This window comes from Echiichthys vipera (assembly GCF_963691815.1).
Source record: "Echiichthys vipera genome assembly, chromosome: 2".
In the NCBI taxonomy this organism is placed as follows: Eukaryota; Metazoa; Chordata; class Actinopteri; order Perciformes; family Trachinidae; genus Echiichthys; species Echiichthys vipera.
In genome coordinates, this window is record NC_139827.1 from 4889947 (window position 1) to 4911324 (window position 21378).

General features: G+C 40.0%; 1 protein-coding gene across 2 annotated transcripts in view; it reads left to right on the forward strand.

The window, feature by feature from the left end:
- The first annotated feature begins 5067 nt into the window (after positions 1-5067).
- The window catches only part of myom2a (myomesin 2a), a 42947-nt gene continuing 26636 nt past the window's right edge, over positions 5068-21378 (forward strand). For both annotated transcript variants that reach the window (XM_083933667.1, XM_083933666.1), the window contains exons 1-11: positions 5068-5196; positions 6005-6149; positions 9125-9217; positions 11297-11435; positions 12909-13063; positions 13793-13885; positions 16532-16620; positions 16755-16793; positions 18248-18412; positions 18513-18674; positions 20112-20253. In XM_083933667.1, the coding sequence (XP_083789793.1) occupies positions 6028-6149; positions 9125-9217; positions 11297-11435; positions 12909-13063; positions 13793-13885; positions 16532-16620; positions 16755-16793; positions 18248-18412; positions 18513-18674; positions 20112-20253 (1199 nt within the window). In that variant the 5' untranslated portion in view covers positions 5068-5196; positions 6005-6027. The remainder of the gene's footprint in view (positions 5197-6004; positions 6150-9124; positions 9218-11296; positions 11436-12908; positions 13064-13792; positions 13886-16531; positions 16621-16754; positions 16794-18247; positions 18413-18512; positions 18675-20111; positions 20254-21378) is intronic.

Here is a 21378-nt window from a genome sequence, read left to right on the forward strand (position 1 = left end):
GTCAGTTATAGTTTTAATTTGTTTTTAATTTATTTAATTCTAACATTATTATTATCATCATTATTATTTTTATTATCATTATTTTGTTTCAGTTTAAATGTCTGGAACTGTTAAAGGTAGAAAATAATAAAGAAATAATTGGAAAAAAAAACACGCTTAGAACTTTTTTCATAATCTGCTGACTGTTTTCTCGATGAATCAGTTGTTTGGTTTATAAAATGTCAGAAAATGTTTTCCCAAAGCCCAAAATGACGTCCTAAAATGTCTTGTTTTGTCCACAACGCAAAGATATTCAGTTTCCTGTCACAGAGGAGGAAAGAAACCAGAAAATATTCACTTTTAAGAAGCTGAAATCAGAGCATTTTGATGAAAATTGTTCATATTTTTGCTCCTTACTTCTTCCTTTTCCATTTTGTTTCAGCTGTATTTGGATATTTCTTGTTTTAATGCTGCTGTAAAGCACCTTTTAATATTACTTTGAGATCAGCAGTTTGAATACGGTTTAGCATTATTATTATTATTTTTATTATTATTATTATTAGCACCAAAATCCCAAAAGATTCAAGGGTCAAGCCTCTTTCCAAGTAACCAACATGTCTTTATATAGTTCCTTTCACACACAGTCAAGTGCTTCACAGTCAAGGTGCTGAAATCAAATATAGAAAAGTAAATTTAACACCAAATCAAATAAACAGAGAGAACAAACGTCTAAAACAGACACAACAGGCTCCCTGAATGGGTTCACTCGCAGTCTGCAGAGTTCCTAAAATAAGTAGACACCAGGTGGCAGCATTTACCAGAATAACACTAAACTGCATGTGTACCTAAAGGGGCAGTGCACCACTTTCACACATGAAGCTCAGTTTACATGATTGGAACTAATCAGCCAATGAACGGAGCTTCGTCAAGTCTGAGAAAATGCCTGAAGTGAAGTTACTTGAGTTGTTGCAGCCGAGGATTAGAAAGTAAACATTAATAACGAAAACTCTGTATTGCAAAGTTGGAAAGATCGTGGGCGTACACCAGTCAGGAAAGGTCATATGAAAGATGTGATTGAGTTGCATTGTGGGACATTTAAGGTCCAGTGTTTCTGGAACTTGACCCACACAAGTAGGCAGCAGGGGAAGAAAAGTACTTAAAGGCTGAATATGTAGAGTCTTTATTAAAAGCTATATTTAAGAAATAATTAATAATAATAATAGACCCACTGGCGTTTAGGGGCTACAGAATGAAAGTATTGCTTTTCCATAAAAAAAAATATATTGAGTCTAATTTAATATTTTAGAAATGTTTTTGAAAATGACTTTCTGTCAAGTTCTGTTTACATAGTAGCAGCCAACAGCGGCCGGCGTTGCAGGTTGCCAGGTTTGTGTGTTGTTGCTACAGAAACAAGGAATCATTCTGAGTTGAGAGCTAGCTAATCGATCACACACCACTCAACAAGTAAAAGTCCTGCAGTTAAAACATTTTTACTCACGTTATAGCTCAACGCTAACTTTAAAAACTGATTGCCAAAAACTGCCATTTTCTTTTTTTTTTTGGGCAGTTTTCAAGCCTTTATGATGATTGACTAATGACTAATGATGATTTAATGTTGCATCTGGTAATCAATACTAATACATCATTAATTAGTTAATTTATATTTTGTATCATCAGTATCTGCAAAGAAACTAATGTTGTCAAAGTAAAAAGTAGAATATTGTAATCCTGAATGTAGTGGAGCAGAAATATAAGTGCAGTAGCTGAGTAACTGTACTAAATTACCGTACATAATTTCAAAGTACTTAAGACTTAGTAAGTCTGTGCTGTCTTAGAAGTGAAGTTAAAGTGATCTTAGATTTAGATTTCTAAATGAGCGTGCATACTCTTCTGTAGACCTCAGACATCAGACATTCATTAGGAGGGAACCCTGCATCAGAGATATATTGCACATTAAAAAGTTTAAATTCAGCAAGAACAATGTATTAACAGTCTTTGTTTTATATTGCGTGTGTGTGGATGAATTGATCGTAAACTAACTGTGCTTTTGTCTTTGTAGGAGTGGCCTCTTGTGGTGGGAGGTGGATGATCCTCTGCGTGCAGTAAGTGCCATTACAGCATTGTTTTGACATACCCCCCCCCCCCCAGCCCCCGCATACCTCCACCTAACCCTTCCCCAAATGACATTTCTCTGGTCTAGTGAAAATAATTAGTAAAATATACGTTTGCATTGGTTAAATGTAACCTATTGTGTCCTCCTTCAGTCACTTGTCCAGTCTTTAAAGACAATGTCAAAAGTTAAAGGGATAGTTCTGACTTTTTTTGAAGCGTGGTTGTATAAGGGCGACTGTGACTCAGTGGGTCGTCCTCCATTCGAGAGATTGGTGGTTCGATCCCCACCTTCCCCGGTCCACATGTCGAAGTGTCCTTGGGCAAGACACTGAACCCTGAATTGCTCCCTGTGCTGCGCATGGGTGTGTGAATGTGGTGTGAATGGTTAGATTAGATGGTGTGTAGATGTCCACCGCCATCAGTGTGAATGTCTGTGTGAACGGGTGAATGTGACAAACACTGTGAAAGCGCCTTGAGTAGTCAGAAGACTAGAAAGGCGCTTTATAAGTACAAGTCCATTTACCATAAGGTACTTCTCCATAGTCAGTGTGTAGATGGCGGTCGGCACATTGGCAGTTTGGAGAAGCAGACACATCTACTGACACAGAAGCTAAGAAATGTCCTGCTGTGGGTGGCGGCAGCAGCTAAACATATTGTAAACACTAAAAACAAATCAGTATTAGTAAAAGTGTATGCTATATTTAAAACATTTTCACAACTTTGCTTTGCTGTCAGACAGCCTGGCACCTGTAGAGCAGCAAGGTAGATCTGCAAGGTTAAATCGCTGTTTTTGTCAATGGAGTCTTGTGGCTTTGAAGAGAGCAGCTCTAAGCAGATAACGGCTTCAGGTCCCCGTCATAAAAGTGCTGTTTGATGTCAAAGGTAAAGCAGTGAAAATATTCTAAATATAACGTGCACTTTAGCTGATATCGCCACTAGGACTCGCCAAAAAGTGACATTCTTAAATCTCACATTTTGTGGCCGTTAGGATGACATGCACATAATGTCATACATGTTTCGAGGGTTTGATGAGTTTGTGTGTTTTTATTAAATGAAATACTGTAAGCTGCAGGCCAGTGTGCTCTAAACAGAGAACGCAACGGCAGGTAATATTACTACCAAGAGGACCCGTTTCAGTCCTAATTCTGTCCGAAAGTCTGCGTTTGTGATTTCGACAAAGGTGACAGGAAAAAAAGTTGCATTCAGTCCAGCTGTATGTTGGCGGAGAGCCACCCAGGTGGTCGAATTACTCTGTAATTTTCCCATTCAACCCCTGCTCATGCATATTAGGGGAACTTCAATAATCCGATCACTCCCTACCTCCTACAGTAGGTAGTAGGTGCGTACCGGGCCCAGTATGTAAGTCTTTCAAAACACTCTTTTAATAAACTCCGCGTTCACTAACTACATTGTTGGTGCTTTGTTTTGTGTGTAGGGACTCTTCTCATGCTCCTGTAGAGGTTTGGTGTCATTTTGAGCAGTATTAGTGGTTAAAAAAGATGTTTTAATGCCTTCACTGTACTGCCCCGAGTCTTGCTGTTAGCCGAGTCCGGCTGTTAGCGATTAATAGTTGTTACATGAACCAAACTGTCTTGATGGCTTATTTGATGTATTGAAGTGCTGAAAAAGACCATTAGATGTTTTTGTGCCGAAATAAAACTTTAAATTATTACTTAGATTATTAAAAACTGCAACTATACTGTTTTTCTCACTTGGGGACAGAGAGACACCGCTCTATTGTATCACTGATCAGCTGATAACACAACGATCAGAACCCATTCAGAGTGAAACGTAGCCTCACAGGCCTTTTTTTTTTTAATGGAAACACGCTGAGTGAGAGTGAGAGGACTTTTGAGAGGGGGTGTCCTGCAACTTTACACAATTTACCCCAACGGAAACCCCCATAGAGTAGGTAAAGACCACACTGATACTGGTGTGGTCTTTACCTACTCTATAGGTAAAGACCACACCAGTCATGTGACTTATTCATGAATTGCAGAGACCCAACAATTCCCCCATGAGCAACAAAAGACGCACTATCTTTAATAAATGATAATTATTATTATTTTGGTTATCATATATATACAGTGTTATATACAGTGATGTCATGTACAGTATTGATCCAGCAATCGTGTGCACACTGCATGAGCTTTGCTCCTTTCCCACAGTCGATAACAGAACAATTTACACATTATAGTTGTGTGTTCTGAATTTTTCTATCATGAAGACACACAACAGCAACTGCAGGTCATTTGGGCAATACATTTACATATTTGAGTTCACTGTGATGGTTTCAACCACACACAAGTTTCACCAACACTGCCCCATAAGTGTTTCTAATTTTATTTTTAAATGGACTTGACTTGCGTATGGAAATAGCTGCAAGGCTGCTCCTGTACAGTAGGAATCGGGGGTATCACTGTAACGGAGGAGGACTGGCTGTTAAAAATAGCCCGACCGCGGCCCACAAGTGTTGAGCCAAGGAGGACAGGCGGTCTGGAGAAACCTAAAATGGTCTCACAAGGCTCTCAGTGTTGGGATCTGCCAGCAGAATTGATCTTAAAAAATGTCTTTCTGGCTTTTTCTGTGCTAAATGAATATTTGTAAAATGTAAAGGTGAGGTGCCTCCTATTAATCTCGTTAAAAAAGAAAATCAATCTTCCTGTCGACAGTGAGAAGACTGGGCAATGTGCCGTTTTAAAATTGATTTAAAGGACTTCCAAAAAGGAGTTACTGTTGTGTGGAAACAGTAGTCTAATTTTTTTTTAATCCAGCATCCATCGAAGCATTTAACTGAATTTTTCTTTAAAACTTTCACACAAAAAAAAAAATCCTTAAATTGAATAAACGCAGCAAACATACCTCTAAATAATTCAAATAAAATAGCAGGTAACGGATGCACACTCTTCATCTCCAAAGTGCAGAATGAGAAGAAAATTTTGGGGGTAAATGCTATATATAGTCTTAAGTGCGTCCATACATGGGGTGGAAGGGGGAACAGCATTCCTCCAGTGACAGGGTAATATTTTTGTTACCATCAGCAAGTGCTTCCCAAGCGGCATCAGGCTGGTCTTCCACCGCTTTGCGCTGTTTTAATCTCTTGGGGTAAGTCCCTTTTCTTCATATTTGCTCACCAGTAGGGTTCATTTTTATTATTTGCTAAAGTTCAGAGTAGGAGGAGAAGTGTGGGATGAGTTGGATATGTGTTGCTATAATGAATGCTTGTGTCCTGTAATCTCCCTGAGCAGTACTTCCATACATACCAGGGCATTAAGAGGTTGCTGACCCCTCTTTTTCCAATTTGTACAAGCTTAAAAACAGGTGAAAAATGTTCCTGTGTTGAAATAATTGATTATACAGAACACAATTAGCCTGATTGTTTGGATTTGACGGCTGGTTTAATTAGTTTTGTGCAGTTATTCTTTTTAAAAGAGCCTGTACCGTGTGGTCAGACTGGTTTTACTGCGTGATGGGTTTTTAATTAAATAGTGAGAGGGCTGCTCACTGCTGGGCTGGTAATGACTCTTATTTTCTCCTTAATTCCTCCAATCATGGAATAAGCAGACTGCTGCAAGCTATTCATAGCATATGGAGCTATGTGAGTGTTGTAAGGTGAAACACTTTGAAGCGCTGAGCTAAATGCTGGACATGTCTTCCTCTGAGATTCATACGTGTGATATTTATGTATTCTTTAAATGTTTACGCAAAGAAAATGTAATGTGTATGATGTGAAATACAAACCTGAGGAGAAACACTAGAGCAGTGTGATTGTTAAAGATTACAGCCCACGCATTAGTACAAATGTGAATTACTGAGACTTCATAAAGGCAGCTGTAGCAATAGTTAGAGTTGTTTGCTGTCATGGCTAACGCACGTTTGGTTTCCCACCTCCCCACCTGGTGCTCGTAACCAGGTCTCCTTGAAGTTGTTCCAGTCATGGCTTCCAAAGTCACACCTTGGTATAAGAAGAAGAAGCAGCAGCACGCGAGCCAAGTCAAAATCGATTATGCTTTCCATCACCCTAAATGTGTGTGCGCCGTGCAGCAGACGGCAGTAAGGTACGAAAGGTGGCGTTCGCCCGCTGCTTTTTGTAGAAGCTCAACTCTCGCTGCTTTTGCCAGATGAAGCGAAAGATATATACGCATAGAGCCGCTGCCCACAGGTGGTTTTCATTTACCTGCTGCATATGCTTCCTGGCCGGCTGTCCCACTTGTGCTCGGACGCCAGATTTACAGCTGTGTGCGGCTGAATTTCACAGTCAAATTGTCTCCATCTTCAAAAACATCCTGACTCGTCCCCTTTTTTTGTCTTCAGACTAGATTGAATGTTACAAACGTGTGCACATTCATGTGGATTTTATACCATAACATTGGACAAACACTTAACACATTAACATCCATAAGTCTTTTGTCAAATAAATATTTAACTACGCCATGTATTGGATGCTTCTTATACGCATAGCATCAGTAATTAACAGACAATATTAGTGGAAGGGTTTTTTGAACGCCACGTTTGCTTTGACACAACATTAAGCATGATGTTTACATTCACTGTACATATACCTACGCACTTTAATTCCTATGTAATCCACATATTTATTACCGTTACATCCGGAGCAAAGAAGGAAATAAAGTGACGTAGCATAAGAGCAGTAAAGTTCACACGGAGGCAGGAGGACAGGTGTTCACGTTCAAGAAGCACTGAACCAAATTACGACCATTACTCTAAACTTTACCATCAATTCAATTCAGTTGAGTGCCAAGTGCCAAATCATAACAAAAGTTATCTCAGGACACTTTACAAACTAGGTAGAGACCATCACAGTTACCTGGTTGCCGTTTCATGGCATTAAATAAAGTCATAAAGTCACATTGTGTAAGATATCATATGAATTGCTGTGATTAACCTTTCAGAAGATAACTCGTTGATGTTAATATATTGCATTAATTAGGAGATATTACATATTTGTAATCATAGCAGATGTGTATTTTCTCTGTGGCTTTATTTTTCATTTTATTTTTTAAAGATAATCTTTTTTGCTATTATTAGATGCCTTTATTTAAAAACACTTCCGGCTGGAATTGAACCATGAACATTACGGTTATGTGGCAAATTAAATGATTGTAAATCTCAATAAATTATAAAAGCAGACTTAGCAGTATTACATACTTGTGTTTCCAGATGCAACAAAAAGGTCTAGAATAAGGGTGTCAACCTGATCCAGTAAAGGGCCGTGTGGCTGCAGGTTTCCATGCCAACCAATCAAAAACACACCTGGTCCAACAAATCAACTGTGTGAAGACAGTTCAGGTGATGGAGTAAGTCGAGTCAGGTGTGTTCTTGCTTGGTTGGCATGAAAACGTGCAGCCACACGGCCCTTTACTGGATCACTTTGACACCCCTGGTCTAGAAGGTTTCCAATATCATTACCTGTCACTGACAACTGGAGTCGTCAGTATGTTAAGTTTCCTGAGGCCACGATCACAGACCAAATGTTATTTCATGACTCAAAGTCGATCAGTTGAGACTGCATAGTGTTTGAGTTGGCTGAGAGAAAGTTCCAGAAAAAAATAGATCCAGTTTCAACGTCATTTAACGGCATTTAGAGGGAATACAAATTCACCTCACTGTGCGGTGCAATTTTTTCCTGTCTTACCTTGAGATTAGTCTGAGATTAAAACTAAAGCACCTGGAAATACTGCATTTCTAATGTAGACGGCACAGTTTGGAGAAGACGCAGACCTGCCAAAATCATTCATTCATTCATCTTCAACCGCTTATCCCGGGGTCGGAGTGCTGGAGCCGATCCCAGCTCACATCGGGCGTGAGGCGGGGTACACCCTGGACAGGACGCCAGTCTATCACAGGACACATAGAGACGAACAGAGACAGACAACCATTCACACCTACGGGTGATTTTAGAGTCATCAATTGCCAAAATCAAAGAAGTGAAAACCTGCGAAACATTCAAAAACGTCAAAAAGCTTAAAAACATTTTAAGCTGATCTCCAGTGAGTCTTCCCTGAGGGACACCCAGGGGCTGTAGAGGGGCTACAGATAATGCTACTGATGCTCTCCAGTTTTTTTTGGCTCTTTTTATTACTCTGGTCGTCTTTTTAAAAAAGCATTGTACCCTACCTGAGTAGTGACATAGTTACACACTGATACACAAGTGGAAGGCTGTGTTAGCTCTGTCTTCGATAGTAACGAGGGTCGAACATTAAACTGCCACTTCAAGACGAGTTCACACCACCGGGTCATCCTGTAGAAAGCTGCCATGTTGTCATGTAGCCTCTGCCTTATGTCAGAGTCCACATGCCACTGAACCTGACCTGCATCTGAGGCCAGTGTTCGGAGCTGTAGACAAGGTTTTTCATGACGTTTCCCCATGAGAAGACGTGGAGGGATCAGTGTCAGTTTGATCGACTAAATGTGTTATTTAAAGAGTTTTTGAATGACATCTTTGTCCACGTCTCTGATGCTCATTGATCATTTTCCCTTCATTGTGTATCAGACACTAACCAACCATCAACCTTTTCACAACACACTTGGTTGCAGGTCCAGTAAAAGAGCACAGTTTACTGTAGGACTTCAAAATATGACTTTGAGGTTGCTATTCTGAGCAAACGTTGAGTTTTTGTTCAAGTTGGCCAATATTTATGTAATATTTTGTCTTTGTCAAGCAAATAAGTTGACATATTAAGAATGTATTTCTCAGGATACTTTACAGTTAGTACAGATTACATTTAAATGGCAATGCAAAGGAGAGAATTGGACAGGATGAACCACAAATGTAGTCTTTGAACTTTAATATGAGTTAGCACCATATTCTGTCATTCAACCATAATAAAGACAAATTGAAACATGTTATTTTAAACAAGCGAACCTCCATTTGCCAGAATATGGCGACATTTTTACCACTAATAAATCCAAACCTGCTTCTGCAACACTAAAAAACCTGAAAGTCCATTTTCTTTTCAATGCCTGTTTTCTTTTTTTTAAATATATAACGGTGTAACTTCCTCCCAAACAGGACATCAAGCTCTAAATCGGTGAGCCAGGTGCACGCCCAGGCCACAGAGGCTATGGCGGAACAATGCTACACCGTACCGGTGTTCCGGCAGAGGTGAGTTTCCCATTGGCTGCCGTCATACGTCAGGCTATTTTTATGTGTAAGGTAATAGGCAAGGCAAGGCAACTTTATTTGTACAGCACTTTTCATACACAAGGCAGACTCAAAGTGCTTCACAGCACAACATGTCATGAATTAAAATGCATAACAGGAAGACAAAGAGAATAAAAACATAGACAATAATAAAAACAGTGCAGACGTTAAAAGTGCAAAGATTTAGCAGAAAGCTAAGGTGAACATAAAAGTGTTCAGTCTAGTTTTAAAAGTGGTCACAGTGGGTGAAAGTCTCACATCTTCAGGAAGTTTTTTCCAGCTGTTTGTTGCATAATGACTGAAAGATGCTTCCCCTTGATTTGAGTTTACTCTGCTCTCACTAACAGATTGGCCTACTGAAGTACAGTCGCTGTTAGCGGCCCCAGCCCAGTTGAGACGACACATTCAGCGTCACTAGTCAATAATTAGTTGGAGTTGTAGAGCTCACATTAGTATATAAGAGATATGTTAAATGCACTGTGATGAGCTGATGGAAACACCTCGTCAGTGATTAAGTACCAGAAGGTCACGGTGTACACAAAAGTGAGTCTGAAGGATGATAAGGTGATAAGGCTATAGTTTAGAGATGATATTTCTGAGAGGGTTTTGGACATGTATGTCTGTCTTTCAATTTTCTGTAACCATTTATTCAAGCAACTTTATATCTAATGTACATATTTAATAATAGCACGTTACACACTGTAGTGTCTTGAGAGGGGACCCCTATTGATTAACTGTTACGATACGATATTACTTTATAGTGCAAGTCTGAAATTTGTTTTGCATCCCAGCAGCTCCACTTACAGTACCACAGAAAAGACAAAAGAGACGAGAGAAGATGAGCATAAATGCATCAAGACAGGAAAGAAAAAATGCATCAATTTAACAGAACATTACAATATCAGAGGACAACATTTAAGGCCCATCAGCGTGCAATTGATCTGGGATTAAGTGCTGTATTTAGCCCGAGGATTGAACCCTGCAGCCATCACACTGAGGAATAAGTCAAAGATATATTTTGCACAGTTGATTATTTATCGCTGCTTTTATTTATATACTCAGTGTTGTATTTATGTATTTTAGACTTTTATTGTCTTTTTTATTTTTTTTACCCATTATGTTTTAACAACCTAAACGATTTTTACTGATTTAATTGTTTTTATTTTATTCTATTTTTACCATTAGTTTGTATATCTTAACATGAAATGGTTTAATATACTTCTGGACCTGTAAGAACTTTTTAATATGCCATTTCCTCTTAATTTACACCGTCTTAAGTTGGATGCATGTGATATGTGCCTCTTTGTGTTTTTCCCATTGTGTATGGGAAATCTACTGCAAATAAAATCTACTTCCTCCGGGTAATGATAAAGTAACTTGAACTTGTGCACAAAAAAGAGCTTCAGCCTGTTACAACGGTGAACGGCATATTGTGTACAGATCACCAGCCATTGTTCCCAGAAATACCCTGTTCCCAAATATCAAACTGTAACCATGAATTGTACCACCAAGTATACTCTTGGATTGATGAGGGAAAGCAAAAATATGTCATAGCAGCAGGTGCATTGGTCAACAGCTATGGAAGTTGTTTTTGATGAGCAGTTCTTGAGAAAAGTTGCAAGAAGCAACACCGGAGGCCGAGCAATCTACCTGTTCTGAATTATAAATCTCCAAATGGTTTACTCTAATCTGCAGATGAAGTGTATTCTTCCAATTCTGCCTCCAAGTTTAGTTACTACTTCTCTTGAAGATCAGATGGAGATGATGAAAATTACCATTAGAAGAAAAAAAAAAAACTTTTTGAAGTGTTTTAATGTTTGAGAACCTATTCACTGTGGAGTCTCATCTCATCTCATCTTCAGCCTCTTATCCGGGGTTGGGTCGCGGGGGGCAGCAGCTCCAGCAGGTTACCCCAAACTTCCCTTTCCCGGGCCACATTAACCAGCTCTATTATAACAGAAACTAAAACTACAACAGAAACACGATTAATCACATGTACGTTGTTGGTTGTGGATCAATTTAAGTTGTGTGTTGTTGTAGGACTGCTGATGAGGGGACTGAGGAGTACCAGCGAGTGAGTACGAATGTTGGGAAAGGACTGACTGTTATTCAGGAGGAGCTCCACAGGATGAGGATGGCCACCAAGGCCCAAGTGGAGAGTCTTGCTATTCAGAGAGAGGTAAGGAGCTCGGAGGTATTACATGATGTGTGTTGGTTTTTTTTCATTATTAATCATAAAGATAAGTGTAGTTACCTGCATAACTGGCTGATTAGATTGTAGTATTTATGCAGTTCTAATGTTATAGAACATTTTGTATCGCTCATATGCAGATGACACTCAACTGTTCATTTATCTCTAAAGTCCAGTTTAGACCAAACATTCGCGACAAGACGAGTTGAAACTTGCAACTACTTTCAAACTGCAGGTCTGCAACTTTCTGCGACCTTCTAGTTCACACCGATGAGACGAGACAGTGTGTCTTCTCCATCGCAACAACTCTCTGTACTTGCGGTCTAACTTCTTTTTCATAGCTGGATATAATTTGGAGCATCATAAAATATATGTCAGGACAGAGTTGTACTGATGAAATGGCGAGAATACCGTTTTATTTCCCTGATTCACTGTGTCGTCTTCTTCTCGTTGAGCCTACTTCCAAAACTGCCATTTTGACCAGCTGACAGTTTGTAAGTGACTCAACCAGAGGATGAATAATAGAATAGAATAGAATTACTTTAATGATCCCAGACTGGGAAATTATTCTGTAACAGCAGCAGTGGGTCAGCAAATAAAAAAACTTTGTACATAACATAAATAGAATCCAATATATACATAGTGTATATAAACAGTGCACAGTGTGCTATAAACAATAATATATACAACAAAATATGGAAAATATACAATAGCAATAATAATATATACAAAACAAAACAAAAAACAGTAGCGAGACCAGAGTTCTCTGTCAAGCAGAGGTGAGAGAGTTATTATATACAGTGATGGAGAGATTTCCTGTATCTGTTGCTACGACAGCGAAGCTGAAGCAGCCTTCTGGAGAAGGTGCTCCGCTGTCTGACCAGTGTGAGTTGGAGAGGGTGGAGAGGATCCTCCATGATGGAGAACAGCTTTCTCAGTGTCCTCCTCTCCTCTAAATGTTCATTAAAAGCCAGGTTAAAAAGGTCGGTTTGAGTTTGCTTCAACCGTCACTGTTGCCTTTCATGTCTTAAGGGAGGCTGTCTTCACCAATTATAGTAAATTCAATTTTATTTACAGTGTCAGATCATAACAAAAGTTATCTCAAGACACTTTATATAAAGAGTAGGTAAAGACCACACTCTATCACTTATTTATGATTTACATAGACCCAACAATTCCCCCACGAGTTGCAACAGCTGAATGGTGGTGGTGCTTATAAACAAATGCGTCTTTGTCCCACATCATGTTGCTGTAGGAAGACGGACGGATGATGCTCAAGTACAAAGTTGTTGTTGTTGTTAACTGCAGGGTTAGCAGCTGCCTGCCGGCCTCACCTCTTTAATCCCCTCTGCTTCGGGCAGATTCCAGATTTGTTGAGAGTGATGTCAGCTGGGAAATGTTGATGATGACAACATGTTGGCATGGATGGGGTTTTCTAATGACGTCTTTATTTTTTACCAGGTTAAGGAGATGATGTACAAGAGGGTGGATTTGTTGGATGAAATCCCCAAGATGCCGGACTTCATTGTCGCCCTGCGGCCCCACACCGTGTGGGAGAAGACCCCCGTCAAACTGTTCTGCACCGTGCAGGGAAACCCAAGGCCCATTGTCAAATGGTTAGCATACTCAGAGTGCTTCATTTCACCTTATTTACATCAGATAAAGCGAATTTAAATGTTCTGTGTGTATGTGCTATTTAAGCTTACAGCAAGTCTAATCAAATCCGATGTCCCTTAGATTTAAACGGAGTCAACTTGAGTTACAAAACACGACATAAACAAAATTCCTGTTTAATTTAATGACCGTATTTTTCATTAGTTTATGATGAGCATGAGTTTCTGCCACATTTTCTGTTTTCCTCATTTTGGTAGAAAGTTATGTTTGGATATTTTAAAGTCTAGTTTCAGGTTGTTTTAAAGTTTTCTGGGATGAAATACAACATTGAAGCTTCCATCCCATTGTTGTTAGCATTTTTAGCATTATTCAAATCCCTTTATATGATGACGTATGGACAGCAAGAAGCATTTGCGCAAGGCCCAGGCAGTGTGAGTACAAACGGGCCTGGACGGGGGGGAGAGGGAGGGGGGACAAGTACCCTAAAGCCCGGGGCGCGGTGCGGAAGGACAGTGTGAGTGCGCCCTTTATATATAGTGTTCAACGTACATTCCCAGTACAGCCTCACCTTGTAAATATCTGCTGCTACTTGAGTTCACAACACAATTCATTGTATTAAAGATAAAACATCATAGAGTCATGTATGGGGGGATACATGACATGCACGTGCTGATTTTATCCTGTGAGTGTATTGGTGTGAGAAACACTCGCTGATTTCTGGCTGTTTGCAGGTACAAAGGAGGCGTGCCAGTCGACCCGCTGAGCGCTCCAGGAAAGTACAAGATTGAAAACAAGTATGGAGTCCACGGTTTGATTATTAGCAGGTACGGCACGAACACAACCCTGCAGAGAATACAGTGAATTTTCTTTAAGACACACTTTGATTTACAAGAGTTTCAAATGACACAACCCTATTGAAGACCATGTCAACTTACAGTAAAGCGCTATTTCAAATACATACCGTCACTAGTTGCAGTTTTGTTTCATAAATAAGACATTTGTTTAAAGGGAAGGCACGTATATTTATATTGCACATTTCAAGGTTTAAAAATACACATAAAATAAAATGTAAAAATGTTTAATAAGACAAAGAAAAGATGGATAAAAGTATAAAAAAGACACGTAAGAAAATAGTATAAAGTATATAGTAGAGAATGAAATAAAATGTGTTGAAAATAAAAATAAAAGGACGGTGTTTAATGTTTGTCATACCTCTTCTTCCCTGTACCTTGTAGGGTTCTCGCATTTTGCCATATGTGTCTTTTATTTTATTTTACACAAGCGGTTATTGTGTTGTTTGTATTAAAAAAAACAGGATACACAGGAAGTAAGAAAACCTATAGTACTAGGTACGAAGTAGAGAAGGGGTAGGAATTAATAAGCTGATGCTTCTTCCTGCTCCTTTTCAAACATAAAAAGGGTCTTAACGACTCGTGCTTCAAGTATGATTTATTTTTCACGTGTTTGAAATAAAGCATTCATTCATTCATTCATTCAAAAATACATGAGAAGAATAAGAGTTTATAATAAAAGTTTAAAAATATAAACCAAGATAAAAGACCAAATAAAAGTGCATTGAGTTCAAATCTAATCTCTACACCTTCAGTTAAAAGGCAAACTGCACTTAAAGCTGCCACTTTAAAGTTTTACTGTACAGAAAAACACACACCCATCTTTTCTCCCTTACACCTGTCCTAACACACACTTGCAAGAAATCATATCAACACAAACACATATATAGACTGGCATTTGGAGAGACAAGTGCATCAACACGCAACCTTGTCTTGTAGCTTTACAGTGCAGCAAAACGTATGAGTCCTTGACCCGTGTGCGATATAACCTGTGTAGAGCAGAGCAGAGGAGGCTTAGAGGTAACTGTTGCAAAACTATTGTTGGTGTCCGACTCAAAAAGACGGCTGGTTGGGGAGGGAGGGACCCGCTCCCTCCCCTGGCGTATTCGTCATCTTCAAGACTCTTCAGCTGTTCCTGTCGAAGTGCTGACCTTTGCGTCATTCGAGCCATGAATTCCTCCCTCTCTCTCTCTCTCTCTCTCTCTCTCTCTCTCTCTCTCTCTCTCTCTCTCTTGGAATATCTCCTATCCTCCGTCATTGCATTACAGGGTCATCAAGGAGACTTTTTATGTCTCTGACTTTGTGAGAAATGTAATATTTTCTCAATCAGAGTCCAATTAAAAGCTCTATTAGAAGAAGAACACAGAGACTTCCTGTCCTCCACAGCTGACCTAAATCTAAAATAGTCCAGTCCAGGGTGAAGGTCACATTTCTTCCTTCTATTCTCACCCGCCCACCACACTCCTCTTCAAGCCGCTGTCTCTTGCAGTGCACCTTCTTTTTTCAGTGCTCCTTTCTTTTTAAATAGGCAGTTCTAGTGATGTCCCGTGCCGTGATCGAGCATTGACTCGAAGAGTTGGCCGCTGACCTTGAAGAGACACGGTGGTGTTGTTGAGGAAAGAAAGAGCTTAACTGCTCCACGTACCAATGATTGACTCAAAGACTTTAAGATCGGCTCAATTTTCAGCTGGTTGTTCTCTCTCTCTTGCTCAAATCCTTTTTGTCTGTCGAGTTATATGCGGATATGTCGGCCATTATTACAGCAAAATGTTCATTGGCCGCGCTACGTCTGCTGACAGGAAGGTAACGAGCACCGGGGCTGTTGCCTAGCAATGAAAGTCCATTGAAAAGGTCTATAAAATGGGACTCTTGTCCTTTTTTTTTGTCTTTTTGCAAGTATGAAATGCAAACTAGCACTTTAAAATCAAGCGCTTTACGCACTTTATTAAGGACAGTCAGCAATAGCATTTTTACTAACATTTTTATGCAAACTAGCACTTTACAGGACATTCTGCAATAACCAGAGTTTGTACGCACATTATTATTATTATTATTTATGTTTTGTTACTGTCAGCTCTGTAACTATCAATTTTTGTTATTGTGCCTTATTTTCTTCTGTTATATTTTTACTTGTTTTGATGTCTTTTCCTTTCTCTCTTCTCTTTACCTGTCTATGGCACAATGGATATAAATTAGCCACATGGCTGCTATCCCACACACATTTACATGTAAATGTTCATTAATATGTTTTGTCCCATTTTTAAAAATAAACAAATAAATACAAATACATGGCTTCCTTACGAACACCAGACTTCATCAGGTGAACAACAGCATACACCGTACCATACTTATATACTATATATATACATATATATATATATATATATATATTTATATATATATATATATGTATATATTCATTCTTTTAAAAGGCTACATCAAATGTCACTTGTGAGGATATTCACAATATTCATGATTATCCTGATAAAATTCAACACCATTCACTTATTGTTAGCGCAACGATTATTGCTCCATCCCTACTGAACACAAGGATGTTAATTATGTAATTATGTAATTAAACTACATTTTTATGCGTTTCCATACTGTTTGGTTTTGCAGGTGTGCTGTGAGTGATACTGCTGAGTACAGCGCTGTGGCCACCAACCCTCACGGCACAGCTACCAGCAAGGCTTCAGTTATTGTTAAGAGTAAGTCATTATTATTATTATTATTATTATTATTATTATTATTATTATTATTATTATTATTACTAAGATTTAGCACTATTATTATTGAACCAGTCATGTATCTCTCTATAATCATGATTCTGTTTCCCTCACAGGAGCACCAGGAGCCGGAGCGTCCTGCCAACTTGGTTTAGGTGAGGCGAGAGAGATTTAGCTGGAGGAGGAGAAGGAGGAGGGTCTTTTTTAATTTTTGGTTGGAATCAGGCCCAGACACAATCAGTTCACCCACATGGGAACCAGTTGGCTACAAATAGCAGAGCATGTGAGAAGCCTGATAAGTAGTGGAAACTATTGTAAGAAGCTGTTGTCCTCGACCAGACAGGAAACCTCACAGTAAACAGTTCAGGACTGGTTTGTTTCTCTGCTCCAGACAGTCCACAATATCCTGCTTTGACCTGATCTAGATAGTGATTTTTAAAAATGCTGGAAAACATTAACTCTTTTTTGTATCACGTCTAATTCAGCAAATGCTCCACCTGTGCGTAAATGAGCACATGGAGTGTTTGCTGAATTATAAATTAAGTGTCAGTGATGCCCCGCTAATAGCATAAGGCTGTGCGTCCTGAGATCCATAAAGAAAAGTTGATAATTTTTAAAGGTTCTCTGCGTAACTCTCTGAAAAAACTTGATTTTAGCGACACCGGTGGCCGTTAAGTGAACTGTTAGCGTCCTGTTGCTGGCGCCCGCATGCTCGCACATTCCATAGCCGCGAGCGAGTACTGGTCAAAACAGTGTGACTGAACATATTTGACCGACATCATGCTGGTATAATGCTGTAAAATGATATCATATTTACAATTTTACAATAATGCTACCTTGCCACAGCCAGCTTCAGTTTCAGTGCGCTAACATTAGCAACTGAGCTAAACTTAGCTATCTAGATGTAACTTGCTATGCTGTATAGATCTGGCATCGGAGACTTCGTAACAATTGCTGATTAAGTCATTTGTAAGCGACGAGCCAGTCCGATCAGTCCAGAGAGTCTGGGGGAATAAGCTGATGTTATCCACCAACCTTCGGTCCATTTCCAGGCTGCAGCTGCAGAATGTAGAACAGAAGAACAGCATGTGTGGACGGTTCATTTGTTGACGTCAGCCGACTCCATTTAGCATCACTGTTGGAAGTAGGCGAACTGAAGAGAGTTTGGAGTTTCACTGAGGGCTGCACAACCCTGCTCCTGGAGGGCCACTGTGCTGCATGTTTTAGGTTTTATCTGCTCCAACACACCTGAATCTAATGATGTGCTCGTTATCAAGCAGCTGATGCTTGTCACAGGTTTGAAAATCGTTAGACTCAAGTGTGTTGGAGCAGGGAGAAACCTAAAACATGCAGGACAGTGACCCTCCAGGAGCAGGATTGGGCAGCCCTGCTTTACATTGAAGTCCGTCTGCAGGCTGTTATAGACATCCGAGAAAGTCAGTGGAGGTCTCAACTTTCAAGTTTCGTTCGCCCAACTTCAGAAATAACCACCTTCACACCCATATTTGACTTAACATTATCATTTTGAATCCTACACATCTTAGATAATGTCTACCTCTAAAAAACGCTGTGTTTTAAAGAACATGTTGTCATTTCATATCTTGCTCAGTGCCCCATCTGACTGAGATTCATGCCAGTAAGCTGGAGGTCAGCCTGCTCGATCGGTTCTCAGTGACCTTCGGTGTGGAGGGCGGCTGTCTCAGTCTGGTCTGCACCATGGTGGTCATCCCCGACCTCCCCAACGTACCCCCCCTCGCCCAGTGGTACAGGGATGGTAGGACATTCATTCATTCATTCACTCATTCATTCAGGTATAGATTTGTCGTCCGCGTTGGTCACTCCTCACTGTGTCTTCCATCTTTTTCTGCCGACAGATAAACTGCTGAAACCAGGGAAGCTGGTGGAGATGTCCGTCGGTGGAGGTGCGGCCCGTCTGACTCTGCCTCACCTGGCCAAGGACGACGAGGGCCTCTACACCCTCCGCATCTTCACGAAGGACGGCACCGCCGAGCATAGCGCCTACCTGTTTGTTTCAGGTAGCATTTTAAGGTTATCCCAGTAATTTACTGGGGAGCTATGTGTGAAAGAGGCTCCTGTGTATGTAGTTTTTATTCATTTTCATTTAATTGTTTGCAAGATTTTAAAAACATACATAGAAATTACAAAAAAAGGACAAATGATAAACTGTGCAGGAAGAGGAAACAAACCTCAGAGGGCTTATTTGAATTCTCCAGAAAGTCCAGAAAAAAATAGAAGTGATGGTAAACTTATAACTTAATATGTTTGATAGCAACAGTGATAAGAAAGAAAAATAATTTCCATTTTAAAAAACAAAACAGTGTGTGTAATATGTAAGGAAGTGTGTGAATTAACCCCTAAACAGGTAAATTACCTCTGAGTAAAACTAATAAGACATAGACAACAATACATGAGGAAAAGCACTATTAAAACAGCAGTTAAATGCTTTTTTAAGCATCTTTTGTGACACTCATCACATATGAAAATACAGTTTTTAGCCAAATAGAAAAAGTAATTCATAATTAGGTCCCTCTAAATCTTGTTGACAGTAGACCTCTATGAATGTAAGTGTGAGTTTGCTTTAAAACGAGTCTTAAACTGCTCAGAAATATTCCCTTCGCTTAAAAGTTTTGTAAATAAAAAAAAAAAAGTCATAGATTGTAAGAATCTGGAGTTTCTGAAATAAAGGTAAAGAGGAAATATGGGACTCTAATCAGGTTGCAATCCTAACAAAACGTTTCTGGAGGACCGAAATTTTGTGAAGAGTACCGTATTTTCCGCACTATAAGGCGCACCTTCAATGAATGTCTTATTTTGAAACTTTGTTCATATATAAGGTGCACCACGTTATAAGGCGCATAGAACAGACGCTACAGTCGAGGCGGGGGTTACGTTCTGCATCCATTAGATGGAGCTGCGCTAAAGGTAACGTCAACAAAACAGTCAGATGGTTGTTGCTTCCTCCCCCTCCGCACCATTGATTGGTTCATGTAAAACTCTCTGGCTGCTGCTCTATTCCCGTGTTCTACTGCGTGACTAATGGCCTTGAGTTTAAACTCTGCGTCGTAAGCGTGTCTCTTAACAGGAGCCATTTTGGGCTCTTTACACAAACACACACATGGAAATGAAACGGCACGCTTCGCACAGTCATATATCTCAACATGCACCGCGCGTTACTTCTTCTACGGGGGAAAATAGAGTCGGCGGCTGCTCACCGTAGTTGCGAGACCTGTTGTGGCTCAATATTGGTCCATATATAAGGAGCACCGGATTATAAGGCGCACTGTCGGCTTTTGAGACATCTGAAGGTTTTTAGGTGCCTTATAGTGCAGAAAATACGGTAGTTGGAAAAGTATTAAAATCCGATAGATTTCTGAATTTGATGTACCCCACTTCCTGTCTCCCATCAACCCTCCTCTTCCCATCTTATGTCTTTATTTATCCTCGCTCCCTAGATGCCACCGCCTCTGTGGCTGGGGCCCCTGGCGCACCGATGAGCGTGAAAGCATATGACATCAACTCTGACTACGTCCTGGTTGCCTGGAAACCACCCAACACCGTCAACGAGGCGGCGATCACCGGATACTTTGTGGACCGGTCAGTGTGCACCCTGAAAACTCCTCAGGCCTTTTTCTTTATATAGAAGCGCAGCACACTGACATGAATACAGTAAAGTTGCACTCCTCCAAAGTCTGATGTCGTAGTATTTATTTAAAGCTGCACTCAAAAATATTTTTATAGATTTTATATTAATTTTAGATCGGATGACTCGGTGTAAAGTTAGCTTGTTGATTAACCGCTTAGATGCACAGAGTCTGCAACAAACTTGATGAATAATCATTTATTAAAGAAAATTATTAAAAACATTCTCAGATTGCAGCTTTTCCAGTGTGACGTTTTGCTGCTTTTCTGTTTTGTATGATCATAAACTGAAGTCTGAGTAGAAGAAGAAGAAGAAGAATTCCTTTATTAGTCCCGCAACGGGGAAATTCGATTTTTTCATTCTATTATTATTCATTTTACACACACACAGGCCCGATACACACACACATGCACAGACAGGACCTTTATACATGCAACCAGAGATGTTAGAGCGAGGGGGCTGCCAATGGACCAGCGCCTCGAGCAGTTGGGGGTTCGGTGCCTTGCTCAACAGCACCTCCGCAATGCCCAGGAGATGAACTGGCACCTCTCCAGCCAACAGTCCACGCTCAATTCATGGTCCACACAGGGACTCAAACCGGTTTGGAGGATTAATCAGTTAATAGGACAGATTAATCAGCAATGAAAATTCTGCCACTCACCACTTTATTAGGAGATTTAATCTTGTTTTCAGCGTTGTGTGATGTTTCTTTCACTCAAGAGGCTAAAAAAAACAAACCATTGATGAAGTTAAATGTCTTTTTATTTACCTGTTAATGTTTCCATTCTCCTTTTCTTATCCTTGGTTTTTAAGGGTTAGGGTTAGTAGTAGTTTTAGTTGGTTAGCTGGTTCGCTCAGTTGGTTAGAGCATGGTGCTAATAACGCCCGGTTGGGCCACTTGATAGTTTTGGGGTGGCAGTAGCTCAGTCCATAGGTGACTTGGCTGGGAACCGGAAGTTCTCTGGATTGAGTCCCTGTGTGGACCATGAATGGAGTGTGTACTGGTGGCTGGAGAGATGCCAGTTCATCTCCTGGGCATTGCGGAGGTGCTGTTGAGCAAGGCACCAAACCCCCAACTG